The sequence below is a fragment of the Podospora anserina genome, chromosome 3 (assembly GCF_000226545.1).
Source record: "Podospora anserina S mat+ genomic DNA chromosome 3, supercontig 1".
Classification (NCBI taxonomy): Eukaryota; Fungi; Ascomycota; class Sordariomycetes; order Sordariales; family Podosporaceae; genus Podospora; species Podospora anserina.
In genome coordinates this window covers 186513-203823 of record NW_001914832.1, presented here as the reverse complement: position 1 = coordinate 203823, position 17311 = coordinate 186513, and the positions used below count along the sequence as shown (strand labels likewise).

Below are 17311 nucleotides of genomic sequence, written 5' to 3'. Positions count from 1 at the left end.
ACACGACCGACCAGACCGAATCGCTATGCCCCTCTAGCGTCTGCTGGCATGATCCAGTTTCGAGATTCCAGATCTTAATGGTACGATCGTCTGACCCTGAGGCAATCCACTTCGAATCCGGCGAAAACACGACCGACCTGACCGAATCGCTATGCCCCTCTAGCGTCTGCTGGCATGATCCAGTTTCGAGATTCCAGATCTTAATGGTACGATCGCCTGACCCTGAGGCAATCCACTTCGAATCCGGCGAAAACACGACCGACCTGACCGAATCGCTATGCCCCTCTAGCGTCTGCTGGCATGATCCAGTTTCGAGATTCCAGATCTTAATGGTACGATCGTCTGACCCTGAGGCAATCCACTTCGAATCCGGCGAAAACACGACCGACCAGACCGAATCGCTATGCCCCTCTAGCGTCTGCTGGCATGATCCAGTTTCGAGATTCCAGATCTTAATGGTATGATCGTCTGACCCTGAGGCAATCCACTTCGAATCCGGCGAAAACACGACCGACCAGACCGAATCGCTATGCCCCTCTAGCGTCTGCTGGCATGATCCAGTTTCGAGATTCCAGATCTTAATGGTACGATCGTCTGACCCTGAGGCAATCCACTTCGAATCCGGCGAAAACACGACCGACCTGACCGAATCGCTATGCCCCTCTAGCGTCTGCTGGCATGATCCAGTTTCGAGATTCCAGATCTTAATGGTACGATCGCCTGACCCTGAGGCAATCCACTTCGAATCCGGCGAAAACACGACCGACCAGACCCAACCGCTATGCCCCTCTAGCGTCTGCTGGCATGATCCAGTTTCGAGATTCCAGATCTTAATGGTACAATCGCCTGACCCTGAGGCAATCCACTTCGAATCCGGCGAAAATACGACCGACCCGACCGAACTGCTATGCCCCTCTAGCGTCTGCTGGCATGATCCAGTTTCGAGATTCCAGATCTTAATGGTACGATCGTCTGACCCTGAGGCAATCCACTTCGAATCCGGCGAAAAGACGACCGACCTGACCGAATCGCTATGCCCCTCTAGCGTCTGCCGGCACGCATTCCAACTATCTTGTACAATTGGCCCGCTAGTAATCCACTTCCGTTCTTCTTGCTTAAATATGCCTCTTGTTATACTGCGGGCCGGGCTGAACACAAGTGCTGAAGCGTATATCTGAAGAGGCGCTATGTCGATAATCGATTGACTGTTTAAAATAAACCGTTTCAGATCACAGAGGAATGCATATACCTCAGTAGCACTTGTGGGCTATGTGGCAATGTTAGTGTGGTCGAGGTTACTAAAGGCGCGTAACATACATGTAGAAAGGTTAATAAGTCGTCTACTATGCTGATACTCTCCGAGATACGGCCCAAGAGGCTGAGCGCTTCAAGCCAGTGAAGTAGATGGCTCGTCAGGAAGCTGTGGACTGGGCCGCCATCCTGTACGGTGCTTCTACCCTCCTTCAAATGGTGGACCCAGTACTGACAGGCGTACTGGGTCTCGGGCGGCAGAGCGGCGTCAATAGTTCGCTGATCGATCTCTGACCGCAGCTTTCCCGGCACTTGTAGACCGCAGATATCTCTCATGAGGTGTTGGTGCAACAGTTGAATACATCTGTCCGCAAGTGTCTTGTGATATTTTGTCTCGTCGATCCAAAACTCAGCAGCACGCTTGGTTGGATCGACGAGGAAGTCACGGAAGGACAAATGAAAGAGTCTGACAGGAGAATCTATCCTCGAGGGAATGCTTAGGACGGAGTGGAGAGAGTTGAGCCTGCCATATATGGATTTAGTGGAGAAGTTGAGAAGTTTTGCAAGCGACAACACCGAGAGGGGCTGAACGAGGAGGACAATGGGGCCAACCACATCTCGGAAGGCAGCTAATAGCTTCTGCGGATTAGTATGTCCGATAATGATCTGCTTGAGAACTGGGAAATATGTCGCGTCGAGCTTGCCGAGCTCGGAATCGTAGGCCTTCATCTGATACTGCAAGACTTTCTCCAGCTGATCGGCGGGATCTGACCACGCCGGATCTTCAATGAAGCGGCATACGGTTGCAGCGAAAATAAACAATGGGACGGCCATCTGAGCGAGAGTTTGAATAGCATGTTCACCGGGCCAATCTGGCAGCAGCTCTATGCCTTCGAGAGCTTGGTGGTTGTAGTCGTCCCTGATTCTCGCGAGTTCGTGTCGCAAGAATGCAGATATATCGTGTTCGACGATTGGTTCCGGGATTTGATGCAGTGCTAGGTCCTGATACTCTCCCGTAACGTTCTTGAAGCCGAGGCGAATGGGCAGCTCAGGTCGGCTGGTAATGAAGATTCTCAAACCTGGGGAGCGGAGTTCCTTTGCTTGTGATAGTAAGGAGATGATGACCTTCACGTCGTTGTCACCGTCACACTCATCGAGAGCGTCAACGACGATCACAGCTATAGCGTGGTGAATGCGATCCAGAGGCTGCAGGATAAGCTTTTCGAATTGGTCTCTCAGTGCCTTCCTGGCAACATCCGGGTTGTTATTGATAGCCTCTCTGACAAAAGCCTCCAGGGCAGGGATTTTGCGCACAAGCTGGCTGGCAATTGTAGGGAAAAACAAGGTTGCTTTGCCACGGTCGCCTTCCCCCCTTTTGAAGAAGAAACTCGCGCCGAGGATGCCGTCGTCCGCGAACGACTTTGCCACGGTTCGAGAAATGGTGGATTTCCCTGTCCCTGCCATGCCGTTCAGCCAAAAGATAGTCTTGCCGTGAGGATCGTCTGCCCACTCTCTGATCTGACGGAGGAGCTCGGTTCGGGTGTCGCGGTGGCATCGGGCGTTATGCTCTTCCGCGTGGGAGTCGAAGGCTGCATCGTCTGCGGTCGGGAGGAAGTCGCTCGAGCCGTAATAACTATTGCCGACATGCACGCGTGCTTGCCCTTCAGCATGTATTGACCGAACCTGATTTGCCATCGTGGCAGTGACGAAGCGGTTGGATTGCTTGAAGCATCGATTCAGGGTGCCTCCAGCTTGCGATTGCCGCGAAGATTGTCTACCATCTTCGTGCGTTATGATCGAGAACAAAGGTTGCGTCGGCGTTCGCAGCAAGAGGAAGTCGCTTGTGCAGACTCGTAATAGATATTGCCTAGATGAAAGTGCTCTTATGTCTCAATATTGAGTGACCGGAGCTGATTAGTAGCAGCGCAATAAAGTGTTCATTGCCAACTGCGCAACTTTCGGGTTGGGCAACGAGGAGGTTGGGCAATGTGGACGGCGGCCTGATGGTGTGTACCCCGCCTTTAGCAGCAAGCGGGCACGTTCAGCCGCACAGGAACATCAACCTTCGCTTTCCCGTCAAACTGCCATGTCAGAACCGTTCGAGATCGTTGCTGGCGCCTTGGGCGTTGCCGGCCTCTTCAATAACTGCGTTGCCTGTTTTGAGTACGTCCAGCTGGGTCGCCATTTTGGGCGCGATTACGAGAGATGCCAGCTCCGACTGGACATTGCGAAAGTCCGATTGAGCCGATGGGGCGAGGCGGTCCAGATCAACGACGACCCACGTTTCCACTCCAGCGCGCCAATCGATAAGTCGGTGCAATTAGCGAAATCGATCGTCGAGGAAATCTTGCTTCTCTTCGAGTCCGCCCAGAAGACGTCGAAGCGATACGAGCTCGTTGCGGACCAGCAGGATCTGGTGGTGTTCGAGGATAAGGATATGAAGCCGATCGGACGAGCGCTGCATCGTCGGCTAAAAGATCTCGTTTCTCGGAGACAGAAACAGACGAGCCTAGCGAAAAAGACGGCATGGGCATTGTACGACGGAAAAAGCCTCGAGAAAATAGTCGACCAGGTCGCTGGCTTTGTCGATGAGCTGGAGAAGGCCTTCCCTATTGAGGCCGTATGTCACAAGTTAGCGGAGAACGAGATTGAAGAGGTGGAGGACGAGGCGAGCCTAACAATACTCAAGGATGCGGCGGGGGGAATCGACGCAGCTATGTCTGATGCGGCTGCGCAGAAGATCGACGCGATTGTGGGAAGGAATTCCGCCAAGGATATCAGAACAGAGAAACGTGCAAGGGTCCAGCTCGGCAATGTTGTCACTGCGGCAGCCCTACATGGTGAGATCCGTATCAGCGACCAGACAACCAACTCGGTAGAGACGGTTGTGGGGAAGGGCGAGTCTAAGGTCCTTATTGGAAATGAGTACGGAGGTAAAGGGTTCTGGGATAATTAACGGCAGGCAGATAGATTGTGGACCTGGGATTAGCAGAAGAAAGGCATCATGCTTCTTTCCAGGGTGCGAGAGAGAGATTTCGTCGGCAATATCGTGCCCGAGAATATGACAGCTGCAGAGAAAAGGCTGGACCAGCTGAGTGAAGCGACCGTTGCGGACGCAGAAACCTGGGACTGGGGAGACACCAAAAAATTGAGACACAAAAAGAAAAAGAGAGCAGTTGTGCGACATATATGAAATACTTTCCAGTGTTCAAAGTCTGCGGTAGGGCGGTCTGAGCGGCAGAAAGAGAAAAACAGGCGTTGTGACTGACTTACACGGCACACACACGACACAAAAGGAGCCCCTCGAAACGCACATATCGCGTGTGCATGTGACCAAAAAAAGGTCAAATGTTTGCGGGTCTGTAGGGTTTTTTGGGCTCCCCCTTCTTCGCGCGTCCTCTAGAAGCCTTGCGTTCCTCAAGGCAAAGACCTTTCTTCTCTTCGTCCTCAAGGCACTAAAGGCGGAAGCTGAACCTGAATTTTATTGTAGTACAGAGAGAGATGTTTCTATGAATATTACTATGATACAGGTTCGGTACTCAACCTCTAGTCAAGTCAGCAACTTCTTCACCTGCGCTAACGCTTCGCTTGCTCACTCTTGATCATACGAAGTGCCAGATGTCCTATGGCCCTGTTTGCTTCCATGTACAAGGGCAGCAGTGACCAGTACCCTTTCTTCGCTGTTGAATGGGATGACTGGTAGCCCTTGTTGGGCACGGAACTGTGTGACTAGTAACCCCTGACGTACACGGAACGGCGTGACTGGTAACTGTCGCCTGAAGACCAAGTGTATTACCAGTAAGCGGCTTTGTATGTAGCATGGCCTGACCGGTAATCCGTGGCATATGTAGAATAGCTTGACTGGTAACTTTGTGCTCTCACCAATTTGTGGACTGACCAACTTGCGAGCCCGGAGCCCGGCTTGAGGCCACACCGGAATCCGGCCGGCCCCGGCCCAAGGCTAGAAGACTAAACAAGCCCGGGATTCTGGCTTAAGACTAGTGTCACACCGGTCTGAACAAGAAAATTATACCCTAATAAGTCAATTTCAAACCCCCATTTGGCCACATCCAAACGCCCGGATCTCGGCTTCAAGTGCCACAGATCTCTTGAACGTGTTAGTGCAAAGCTTGACGAACTTCGGCGAGCATTTTTGCAGAGTCATCGAGCTAAGAGATTTTAAATCTCCTTCACTAATATTTTTTGGAGTCTTTTCTGTGTGATTGGTGTTAGAACCAATCAGACGTTGTCAGGTTTGTATATAATTGACTCTGCAGCATTGGTTTTGGCTCAATTGTTCACCCCAGAGAAGGTCAGCGGGCCGGTTCAAAATCTGTTGGTCTCTCGGAATCGCGGACGCGTGTGATTTTGCATCGCCAGTCACGGCAGCATTTATTTCGGTTAGCTGGCGCTGATCCCTTGGCAATATTTCTTGTGATTTCCTGATGGGAACCGGCAGGCACGGGAACATACTTTACGCTGTCGATTTCGGTTTGGCCATGGAGTTCTGTGATGCCGAGCGCTGCAGAGATCTGGAAGGTCGCCCGTTCGGTGGCTCGCTGCTTCTAGACCTCCCTCACCGCGGCTGCAGGAGGAGCGTGAGCCGGTGGGGTGGCAGGTGACGGGCTAGGAGGCGGGGCGGTGAATGGAGGGTTGTGTCTATTGCCGCTGGCCTTGCATGCTTTGTGACGATTTTTGTGAGAAAATTGGGGAGGGGTGCTTGGGTTTGGTGGTTGGTTGTGGAGGTTTGGGTTGAAATTGAAATCTCAAGGTAACTCTTAGGTAGTATGTGCAGCGTGGTTGTGCCTGGAGGGTTGGGAAAGTTGCATATCGCATTTACACCCAAGGTAGCTACGAGTTGGATCATTCCCTCTGGAGATTCTTGGCGCAGACTTCATAACTGTTGTTTCATCATAGACCGGCAACATGGAGCTGATGATTGTGGCAACATGATACTTCCGATAACTGTGCAAGAAACGCATGCTAGGTTTTCAATAGGGACAAGACATCAACACCCCCATTCCCAACCCCCTCAGTCAGAATCAGAGCTATCCGACGAGTCCGAATCAGACCCACTCCCCTTCTTACTCTTCTTCTCCTTCTTGTGCTTCTTCTCCTTCTTCTCCTTCTTCTCCTTCTTCCCCTCATTATCCTTCTCCTTCTTCCCCTCCTTGTGCTTGTCCTTCTTGTCTTTCTTGTCCTTCTTGTCCTCCTTGTCCTTGTCCTTCTTCTCCTCCTTCTTCGGCTTGTCAAGTCTATTTCAGTCGAGTCAGCAACTCCTCCCCAGGTCGCTAAAAAAACAAAACCAAAACAAGAACTTACTTATCCCCAATCACCCCCTCCAGCTTATTCCCCGCAAACGCCCCTCCAAGAACCCCGGCCGCGGCCGTAGCCAGTGATCCGCCTCCGCTGCCTCCCCCTCCGGCCGAGTGCCCAAGCAAAGCGCCGGCTGCCGCGCCGAGCAGAGCACTTCCAAGCCCGGCGCGATCTTTACCTCCTTGCTGCTGCTGCTCTTGGTGGGCTACCGGGTCTTGGTTTTGGTGGTAGGGCGGGGGTTGCTGGTGTTGACCATGCTGTCCCTGGTGTTGGCCATACTGCTGCTGTCCATACTGCCCTTGCGGGTGTGGCTGCCCAGGCGGGGGGTAATACTGCTGCTGCTGCTGCTGCTGCGGAGGAGGAGGAGGAGGAGGGGGATAATACCCCTGACCCTGCTGCTGACCGTCGTATGTCTGCTGGCCAGAGTTGCTATAACCGTAGCCCTGTTGCTGCTGCTGTTGCTGCTGACCGCCGCCACCACCACCGCCCTGATACGAATTGTAGTAGTCCTGAGCTGACATTTTGTTTGGTAGAGAAATCAAAGTTTCGATGCTGAGAAGGGGGAAGCTGCACGATGATGTCTGGGGTGGTCTTGGCTACAAGTAAGTGTTGGAAAACGCGGGGGCACCCGACGGGTCTGGGGGAACACATGCATGCCCACTTTGCTGACGAGGAGGGTTTGGTCACGTTGGCGATGACATAATAATGGGCACAGTGTTCCTTTGTCATGGGAACCGATCCTGCGCACTGTCTCAGCCCCTGAATCAGCTGTCACCCCGTTTGCACGTCCCAACATGTCAGATCTCGCGAGTTTGATCAAGAGGCATGTTCATTCATCTCAGAAGCTATGTACAGCAAAATTTCCCCGTTACTCCCAACCCTCCTCTCTTGATTTCCATCCCAGTCGTTCAAGCGCCGGTGTACTTGAGCACGAAGATACCCCTCTCGATCGAGTTGAGAAGGATGTGGCCGCTCTTGAAGTAAGGGTACACAGACCAGGTACCGGTGAACTCGGCGCGGCCACCAACAGAGTCATCCTCGGGGTAGCAGTCAAAGAAGCCAACCTCCTTGAAGCTCTTGCCAGTAGGATCGGTGGTAACGCTGCGGACATCAACGATGCGGAGACCAGAGCCGTAGTTGGCCTGGTAGCTGAGGCCGTTGTGGACGTACTGGTTGTGGTCGATGGCGGTGGCGGGGCTCTGGTAGGTGCCGGTGAACTTGGGGGCAGTCAGGCTGGAGATGTCGACAATGTAGGTGGTGGTCTTTTGGTTGGCGGCAGGACCTTTGCGGTTCTGCTCATCCAGCTCGTCATCGAGGAGGAGGTAGCGCATGCCGGCGTCGGCGAGCCAGCCCTGGTGCGTGTACGAGGAACCGGTGTACCCCGTGCTGGAGAGCGTGACTGGGCTGCGCTTGTTGGTCACGTCAACAATGTCGAGGGTGTCCTCGTTGAAGTTGAAGCAGATCTCCTTGTTGGTGTAGCGGGTGTCGGGACCCTTGTAGACCACGCACTGGGCGTCGTGGACGTAGCCGCCAGCCGACATGCAGCCGGCCGAGGTGGGAGCGGCGGGGTTGGTCACGTTGACCATGAAGAGACCACCGCGGCAGCCGGCGGCAGTGCCGGTGCCGACAGCGTAGATCATGTTCTTCTCCTCGTGGGCGACGATGTTGTGGCTGTTGCCGAAGCCGGTGAAGCGGGCCTTGAGGTCGGAGGTGATGCTGAAGGTGCGGGGGGTGGTGATGGTGAGGAGCTTGGTCAAGTCAAAGACCTGAAGACCGTGGTTGCTGGACTCGGCACCAATGTAGACATGGTTGCCGATGACCTTCATGTCACGCCACGAAGACGACGTGGTCTGGGTGGGGAGACGGCCAAGGTAGACGAGAGAGCCGTCAGCCTTGATCTCGACGAAAGCGGTACCGTCAGTCTGGCCAACAGCGCCGAACTCACGGCCTGAGGCGGCGTGGGTCCATCCTGAAAGTTGTTAGCACAGTCTTTCACGAAAGACGGTCTTGGGAGGAATGCATACCCCAGACGTCGTTACCGCGGCGGGTGCTGGAGCCCATGTCCTGGTGGCGCAAGAACGAGACCAGGTCAACGTTCTTGCACTGGTACTCGCCAGCCTTGCCGTTGACGCAAGAGGTGGCGGCCTGGGCAGCGTAGCGGTTGATGTCGAAGACACCGGCCTCGCTCTGGGCGGACCAGAGGTCGAGCTTCTTCTGGCGCAGCACCGACATGGGCTCGGCGGCGACCAAGGCCGACATGGCCATGAGGAGAGTGGCGGAGGTCTTCATCGTGACTGAGGTATCCGGGGATTTGGGTACCGGCGGTGTTGTTGACGTCGGGACTGAAGATCAACGGGAACTCTCACCAAAAGACCCGGGGATCAACACCCTTTCTATACTCGTCAGCCATTCAACCTTCACCATGGTGCGAGGGTCAGCCCTCATGCGCGATATCCCAGCGATAGTATCCCCCCAACCGCCGTGAAAGCAAGCAGATGTCCAAGCATCATCAAAGGCCCTGGCCAATCCACTCGCGACGTTCACGGATCACACCAAGGTAGGTAGGAGGCTCATCGGATCGCCAAGGCAGGGTACCGACGCGATGCCACCTCCCATCCAGCTACCTTCCCCAATTGCACCCGCCATCCGATTCCCCCTATCCCCCACAAGCACTTCCACATCTGGGAGCTCTCAAGATATGTGGGCGGCATTTGAGTCTTCGCATCTCGGTGGCGATCCTCTCGGTAGTGAGACCTCCTCCCGTAATAGGAAGGTCAACCAACAACACGACAAAAGCACCTCTGCTAGCCTCAGCTTGAATTAAGGTTGCATTGCTGTAGCCAACCGGACCTTATTGTTTGTACCTATTGTTGTGAACGGTCGCTAAATCCCGCGATGCCATCCGGTGATGCTGGTTAGATATTTCCGCCATGGCTATCATGGATCTCTGGCTCCGGCAGTCGAATGGTATGATAACTGGATGACAAAGGTTTCGTGAAGCTGTCCGTTGAACAATAATCTTGGTTGCTGAGGTTATCAGCTGCCAGGGCGGTTCAACAAATATATCTCGACTATCGACGATATCAGTATGCACGACTACCACCCTTACCTGCAAGCCACCATCCAGCCCGCCATGTGACTCTGTAGCACAAGCGCTAGAACAGGCACAGAACCGGGTAAGAACAACTGTGCCGAGAAGCCGAGAGATATCTCAGTTTCCATTCCTGCTGGACACTTTCGAATCGAGACCACCTACCCTTTTTGTCACAATCCCCGATCATGCACCCACTTGTGATGCATACATATGTCGTGATAGCAATGTGTCAGTCTAATTCAAGAGTCAACTTCACAACGTTGACCAACATCCTAGCGCCGGGCCCTTGTGCGATTGCATCATCGACACCCCCGCTGCCCTTCCTCTAGTGACGATGGACAGGAGCAAGAGTAGAAGGTGGGGGAGCGGCGCGAAAGTCTAAACAAGACAAGAAATTTTCCCAAGCTCTACGGGGAAGCTTGAATTGATAGCGGCCCCCACACGCCTTTTCCATGGCATCACATGCTGATGATAGTTCAATGTAATCTTCTTTTGGTATCCACCATCGCATGGCCGTAAGTACATTACCAAACATTTGCAACTCTGCCAACACTTTTGAAAGTCATGGCATCTTTTTGGGCCTTCCTGTTCTCTACCCTCCCTACGCCGTGATGGTGCCCGTCAAGCGGATATCTCTCGAGCTGGCGCCGACGCTGACGACAAAGTTGCCGCTGGGCACGACCCAGTTCTGGAGGCGGGTATCCCAATAGCTGAGATCTCTGCGTCTGAGGTTGAATGTGGCAGTGCCGCTGGCACCCGGGGCCAGCTTCAGCTTGGAAAATCCACGCAGCTGCTTCGGGGGAGAGGCAGGAGCCGAGGACGGCAGGCCGATGTAAAGCTGGGCAACCTCAGCGCCCTCGACAGCACCCGAGTTGGTGATGGTTGCAGTGACTGTCGCAACGTCCTCCCACAGGTCGGCAGGTCCGCCGGGAATGGTCTGGCCAGTAGCGGGCCCCGGCTTGACATTGGAAGTAATCTTGATGTCGGAGAAGGTGAAATTGGTGTAAGCTGTTTTATCAGGTTAGGAAAGCTTGAAATCAAACCCAACTCCGCCGCTGGAACTTACAAAGACCAAAGCCAAACTCATAGCGCGGCTCGATCCTGGCATTGTCAAAGTGACGGTAGTCAACAAAAAGGCCCTCCCTGAAGTTATCATCCCCACGAACAACGGCTGTGCCATAGTCCGACTCCCTCTTGCCAATGGTGTAGGGAAGCTTTCCAGATGGCGAAACCAAGCCGTAGAGAACATCAACAAGAGCGTTGCCATTCTCTTGGCCCGGAAGACCAGCCCACACAATCGCGCGGACTCCATTGGTGTTGAGGATAGTCTCCAGGGTGATCTGGCCAACACTGTGCACAACAACGATGACGTTCTTGTTGGCAGCCGCGGCAGCCTGAACAAGTTGGTTGCCATTGTGCCACGGGTCAAGGTGGCTGCGGTCGCCAGCGTGGCCCTCGACAGTGATGTACCCTTCACCAGAATCGGCAGTGATGACAACAACAACAGCATCAGCGTCAGACACAACGTTTGACACACCGTTGGTGCTGTCAGTGTTGTGGAGGCTGATTTGTGTGCCATCGGCCTGAGCACGAGTCCGGAGAGCATCGTACGGGGACACGAGATAGGGGTAGTTGACGCTGCCTGAACCCCAGCCCATGCCAAGGGTGCCAACATTGCAGCCCTTGTCAACACAGGCGTTGATTCCCTGGGGATTGTTGACGGAGTGGGAGCCCACGACAGCAATCTTTCTCGGCTTGGAAAGCGGCAGAATTCCATCGTTCTTCAGCAAGACGATGCCGTCTCTGGCAACAGCACGTACGTTCTCCTTATGGTTGCCCTGAACGTTGGCCCTGATGTTGATGGCGGGATAGCCCTGGTTCTGACCGAGCAAGTACCAGCCAGCCAAGATTCTCTTGCACATGTCGTCTAGTCTGGATCTCTGAACCTGGCCGGCGTTGACAGCGTTGTTCAGTTGAGGGCCCCAGTAGACATTGCGGCCGTTGAAATCGGTACCGGGCATAGTCATGTCCAGACCACTGTTAGCAGACAGAGCAGTGCTGTGCTGAGCATTCCAGTCGCTGAGAACGTAGCCCTGGAATCCGAGCTCCTTCTTCAAGATCTGATTCAGAGCCTTGTCATTCTCGCAAGCCCACGTGCCATTGAGCTTGTTGTAACTGCACATGACGCTGGCGACGTTGGCGTGCACGGCGTCGGCAAAGGGCCAGAGGTAGAGCTCGTGCTGAGTGCGGTCATCCACATTGCTGCTCATGGTCTCGCGGTTGAGCTCTTGTTCGTTTGCAATGTAGTGCTTGGCGTTGGCCTGGACGCCTGCTGACTGAATACCCTCGATGGTCTCCTTCATGGCAATACCGGCAAGGTAGGGGTCGGCGCCAAATCCCTCCCAGTTGCGACCGCCGTGGGGAATCTTGCCCAGGGCACCGGCAACGGGCCCCAAAAGGATGTGAATGCCGCAGCCCTTGGCTTCGGCGCCCAGGTAAGCACCGCGCTGCCGGATCAGATCAACGTCCCATGTCGAAGCAGCTTGGACGCCAGGTGTGAAGGCGGTGGTACCAGTGCCGAAGCGAATGCCCAATGGTCCATCCTGAAGACAGATTTGAGGATAGTTGATGGAGCTGATGGCAGCTGTGTTTCCCACGCAAGGCCCTCTGTCCCAGCCAATGCCCGTGACCATGTTGATCTTGTCTTGCTGTGACATTCTGGCCAGAGTGGCGGCAGCCTGGGAGTGGGCGGCGGCCCATGCTTGAGCGCCAGACGGTGCTTGCCGAGAGACCTTTTCGCCTGTTGTCTCTGCGTTGGCCAGCATGGCTGCCGCCAGCAGGAAGAAGGTTTGAAGAGCCATGGCGAGATGTTGATTGCTGAAAGACCGGCAGAGCACTCGGGACGTCTCAGCTTCTTGAACTCGAGGGAGAAAATGTGATTCGTCCGATGTCACACCTCCAGTCGGAGAATGGTCAAAGAGGAACAAAGTTGTTCTCCGGATTCCCTCACAGCACCTGCCGTACGACAGACCACCACAGCACCTCACCCGGCCGGTTCCTCGTCCTTATACGACATTCTGGCGTAGAGACACGGCTCCGAGGAGTGATGCCCAGACCCGCCCAGTCGGAACGAGGCGACATTTAATCGTCGTCAGATGGCCGCGGCCCCACAGATGCAATATATCACCAGATCTCGTCGGCGGTCCAAAGCAGGAACGAGGTCCGCGGCGGGAGGGGACGTCAGCATGCGAGCAAATGGGAGGTGGGAAAACCTTCTCGCGAGAGTGTGGGATAAATGACTCAACCTGGGGTGCAGACGGTCGATATATTGGACGATCGGCACTCGAGGGCGGGCAGAGGAGACGTGGTTCCGAAGCGGCTGTGGCTGCTGCGACGATGTCATAGCCGGGCCGCTTTGCCAGGCATGGTTAATTAAGCCAATGCGACAATTCCCGCCATGGCATCCCCGCAAAGCAAGACTTGAGTCGATGGGGTTTTCGTTGCAGTAATCGCCCCGTGAGGGGAGAGGGCGTGGCTGGTCATGGTACTGCATGAGGGAGTTCGTCATGTTGTTCGCCTGTGGTTCTCGTACCCAGGGATGTAAAGTCGAATTCTATGCTCCGTGACGCAACTCGAGATGCAATGCGCGGTGTTGTTTATAAGCGTGTTGTGTGATTGGACCTGGGCTGCATCGGTCATTGTTTTGGGCAAGCGGAAGCTGCGCTGTGTGACCCAAGCGAGCCTTAGCAGACCCCGAGTAAAATACCATGCATCTCTGTTAGCGTGTTCGGATCATGTGTCCAACGACAGGCGCCGGGAGCTTGAGTGGTCGATATTGAGAAGTGAAAAGTGAAATAAACTAGAGCTTTCTAGCATCAGTTCAAAGTCTATGTCAGGTCAGGTGTCAGACATAAATTACCATGAGATCCAGGCAGGAAGGGTGATAACATGACCGTTGCCTGTTGACAGTTGACATGCTCTGCTTCGCAAAAGGTGTAGATTGTAGAGAAAGTCTAGACTTACAAAGATTTGACCCTCGTTGAAGCCGTCACTTCAAAACTGGTGAGAGGCCTTACAGGGTGGTCGATGGGCTTCAAAGAGATGATAGGAGACATCAGTCGATCCTCCACAAAAGAGCGAGATTCAAACGAGACCCCTGAGGAGATTCAGGTCTGATAAATATGCCTCTTCAATAAACGCTTTTTTTGCTGTTCTCAACTGTGTGAAATGACCTTGTCAGCCATTCAGAGGGGTTGTTTTTTTCATTTTTTATCAAGGTACGGTCACCGTATGTACCTTCGCTCTCTCTTTCAGATTGCAGAGACTGGCTTCGAAGAATTTTCTGCTTGTTTACCCCATCGACTCCGTGATACTCTTTTCCTGCCTCAATCCCGTCGTCAAACTTCTTTCGACAGACCCCGTTGCCAGTTGAACCCTCTACAATGCTGCCTGTCTTTCTCCTTCTCAGCATCACTTCGACTTATCCGCCTTTCAATCTACCCGGCTTCTGCAAAAATGGTCAGCTCTGGCGGCCAAAATCTGCTTGACGACATCCTGCGCGATCCAACATCTCCAGCGACCAAACTCTGCTTGACGCGATCAAGCGACTCGACATCACCGACGACCCAGTCGACAACTTCTTTGAAAACCTCCCCACATATGACGACTACGTGAGGATACAAAGAGTTCTGGTCGAAAATCCAGTACGTCGGCTCGCGATACGCCGTGCAAATACTAAACAAACCATGTTCCGACAGAGAGACGCAGGTTCCGACAGAGAGACGCAGGTTCCGACAGAGAGACGCAGGTTCCGACAGAGAGACGCAGGTTCCGACAGAGAGACGCAGGTTCCGACAGAGAGACGCAGGTTCCGACAGAGAGGCGCAGTTATTCCTTTTTAGAAGCTTGATGGGGCATTGGGAGGCGCTCAGAAGTGAGGCGCTTGGAAACGGCGAGGTGAATGAGTCGAAGCCGCTCTGGATTCTCCAGCAGGTAGCGCTCCTGGCGCTCAAATGTCCCCCTTCTTCCGACGATATGAGCAACAAAGCCAAGGCCCTTCGCTTCTGCCTTTGGATCACATGCTGTCGGAAGGAAGATTCTTTGCCCAACCAGCCCCCCGTAACAGGCCCGGAAACCGATCACAGCCTTCTGCCTGAGGGACTCTTGGGAGACAGCTGCGCAGCATGCGGCAAGCAGGGCGCTACCATGCGGTGCTCTCCATGTCTCATCAAGAACGGCGACAACTGCAGCCACGAGACCATCAGAACACTCTATTGCGACCGGACATGCCAAGCTCAACCCTGGCCTAAGCACAGACAAATCAGCCGCGTCGTCAAGCTCTACGAGGAAGATTGGGAGCATTTTATGGACCTGACAGAGGCTCATTTCAGACCCAAAAATATCAACATACCCGTCTGCCGCATGACACCAGACCGCGTCGAGTTCAGCGGGATGCCTGGTCACAATGTCCTACGTCTCACCCTGTCTTCGGCCAGACAGCTTGTGCTCGACCCCACCCGTGCTCAGTTCGGTTGGAAAGAAGCTTTGTCGCCCTGGGAATCCCACCCTCAAGCACCGCGTCTCGACGACGAATGCAGAGCCTCCGGTGGCGTATTGTAATCTCGGCCGGGACCGTCCAGGCCGAATCTTTCAGGACAACTGGCCACCTGATGTTAAACCTTCTTTTGAAAGTTCCCGCGTCTTGGCCGAGGTTGTCGCCCAAGGGGTTGGGCGGGAGCTCTTTCTGCGGTATGGTCGCGTCGAGACAGCCTTGAAACTGGGCGACAAAGAGTTTCTTCCGCTTTCAAAGGCCTTGGCTGCGTCGATGAAGAGAGGCCTCAACTTTGTTGCGAAGGGAGATGGATGGTGCGACCTCCGAGTCTATGCCCCGTGGCTTCACGCAATCCGGGTGCGCCACCTTCAGACGCCGAGTTATGCACCGCTGCCTGCATGATCTGTGTTCAGAAGTCCAAATATGATCTGGACTAACTCTCGAAGGGTCAGGGCACCAAAGGCTCCAGGTTGGAGACGCTAATCAAACCCTGGGAAGAACGATTTCAGCCAGAGGTTAGGCTGCGGCTTTGATACACGACGGCTGCCTTTGCAGATCCATTGAGATGGAACAGCCCCGATGATCTAGCTAGCCAGCAGCTTTTTCTGGGATGATATTTGTGGGAGGGCAATATGTGTCATGGTCGGTTGATGAAATATATCAACCAAAAAAGCTTAGCTCGATGTACTGCAATGATAAGGCTGTTCAACTACCTAAACATGTATCAGCAGGGCCCATCTGGTGTGCGCACCAATATCTCTTCCAATACCTTCAACTATAGCGGCCCACACATACCATCGGTCCATCTCAACGATGGACTCTTTATTCAACTGAGTTTTTTGACATCGGACCGAAGCCCCCATTTCCCGCCACGCTCATCCTACAAGTTGTTGCAATGGAGAACGCCCATAACATTATGAACATGTTGATTAGCCACTGTCAGCGATGACTTTGAGGAGAATATCAATAAGGCTAGTTGACTGAAGCAGGAGAACATTCGAAGCAATCAGACCGCCCTTGTCATCGGGGCAAGGAAGCCACGTTTCGGCGGTGACGGCGGCGGTGATTTTGAACCCGGGGTTAGAAATATCACAGGAGAGATGATATTCCCCGCTGCAATCAGAAAAATAAGGGTGTCTCTGTTAGCACAAGAAATTTGAGAAAGGAAGGGGGGGTGGATGGGAAAATATGAACTCCTTCTGGACTTTGAGTAATCCCCATGAATTGATGTAGCATTTTCCGGGGTTCAGCGTTGAACCGCGGTTTCATTTGTCATTTCGCATTTGGCAGCTGCCGCATTGGAGAATGTTCTTTTCATTGGACTTGAGGGGACAGTCACGGCATGATTCGAGTAAGGTGTCTGTTGCTGCTGTTCCTAGGGAGAGGAGGGAGATGGTGAGGTTGAGGGGACGCATGGTGGAGATGGAGGTATGGCTTTGAGGCAATAAGATGGAGTAGTTAGCTGAGTAAAAGATGGTTCGAAAGATTACATCCAAAGTTCTTTGCCGCGAGCCAAATGCTGCCGACTTCCCATTATGTTGACGACCAACGCATCCCCGACAATTCTAGACTCAAGAGAATGTCACAGCGGTTGAAAGCAACGAGTCCTCTGAAGCTCTAACCTCTCGCGTTCATATCCACTAAAATTATGCCAAATGTTCTTACGCCAGCTTGGTCGGCTATGTCTAGATCGATGGTGAAGGAACGACTGTGCTGCGCCATCTTCCAGCAAGGGGGCCCTTGAACACAACTTGGTTCTCTCTCCACCAACTCTGACAAAAGACATCCCAACCTAGTTCAACCAACGCCTGGACTTCGACCTTGGATACCCCCCCTGGCAGTAAAGAAACCCATTATCCACCTTCACATCAGCACTAGGTAAACCACACTCAGTCAGCAACGACCTGAACAACGACAACCAAATCAACTCACACAAATCAGCCAACGGCGTATGCAACTGCCCATTAATCCTAGGACAAGGAAGCCACATCGAAGCATCGCCACGGGGAAGGTCAAAAGCAGCATTCGCACTGCCCACATGGCAGGATAGGTGGTATGCACCGCTATACAAATCATGTCAAACATTAACCCCAGAAGAG

At 53.6% G+C, this 17311-nt stretch overlaps 6 protein-coding genes across 6 annotated transcripts; 2 read left to right on the top strand and 4 right to left on the bottom strand.

Moving 5' to 3' along the window:
• Position 1: 1 nt before the first annotated feature.
• PODANS_3_630 (uncharacterized protein) lies at positions 2 to 2946 on the bottom strand (the record flags this gene model as incomplete). Its single annotated transcript, XM_001903286.1, has 2 exons — positions 2 to 1249; positions 1318 to 2946. Coding segments are annotated over 2 exons (2877 nt in total), but the record flags the coding sequence as incomplete, so codon positions are not given.
• A 391-nt stretch (positions 2947 to 3337) lies between these two features.
• On the top strand, positions 3338 to 4207 carry PODANS_3_620 (uncharacterized protein; the record flags this gene model as incomplete). The annotated part of the gene is made up of 1 exon (XM_001903285.1): positions 3338 to 4207. The coding sequence occupies one exon, from the start codon at positions 3338 to 3340 to the stop codon at positions 4205 to 4207; it is 870 nt and encodes a 289-aa protein (XP_001903320.1).
• A 2076-nt stretch (positions 4208 to 6283) lies between these two features.
• Positions 6284 to 7088, bottom strand: PODANS_3_610 (uncharacterized protein; the record flags this gene model as incomplete). Its single annotated transcript, XM_001903284.1, has 2 exons — positions 6284 to 6506; positions 6574 to 7088. 2 exons carry the CDS (start codon positions 7086 to 7088, stop codon positions 6284 to 6286), a joined length of 738 nt encoding a protein of 245 aa, XP_001903319.1.
• A 387-nt stretch (positions 7089 to 7475) lies between these two features.
• On the bottom strand, positions 7476 to 8628 carry PODANS_3_600 (uncharacterized protein; the record flags this gene model as incomplete). The annotated part of the gene is made up of 2 exons (XM_001903283.1): positions 7476 to 8536; positions 8592 to 8628. The coding sequence occupies 2 exons, from the start codon at positions 8626 to 8628 to the stop codon at positions 7476 to 7478; spliced, it is 1098 nt and encodes a 365-aa protein (XP_001903318.1).
• A 1634-nt stretch (positions 8629 to 10262) lies between these two features.
• Positions 10263 to 12522, bottom strand: PODANS_3_590 (uncharacterized protein; the record flags this gene model as incomplete). The annotated part of the gene is made up of 2 exons (XM_001903282.1): positions 10263 to 10669; positions 10728 to 12522. 2 exons carry the CDS (start codon positions 12520 to 12522, stop codon positions 10263 to 10265), a joined length of 2202 nt encoding a protein of 733 aa, XP_001903317.1.
• Positions 12523 to 14569: 2047 nt separating this feature from the next.
• On the top strand, positions 14570 to 15614 carry PODANS_3_585 (uncharacterized protein; the record flags this gene model as incomplete). The annotated part of the gene is made up of 2 exons (XM_001903281.1): positions 14570 to 15144; positions 15188 to 15614. The coding sequence occupies 2 exons, from the start codon at positions 14570 to 14572 to the stop codon at positions 15612 to 15614; spliced, it is 1002 nt and encodes a 333-aa protein (XP_001903316.1).
• Positions 15615 to 17311: the final 1697 nt, after the last annotated feature.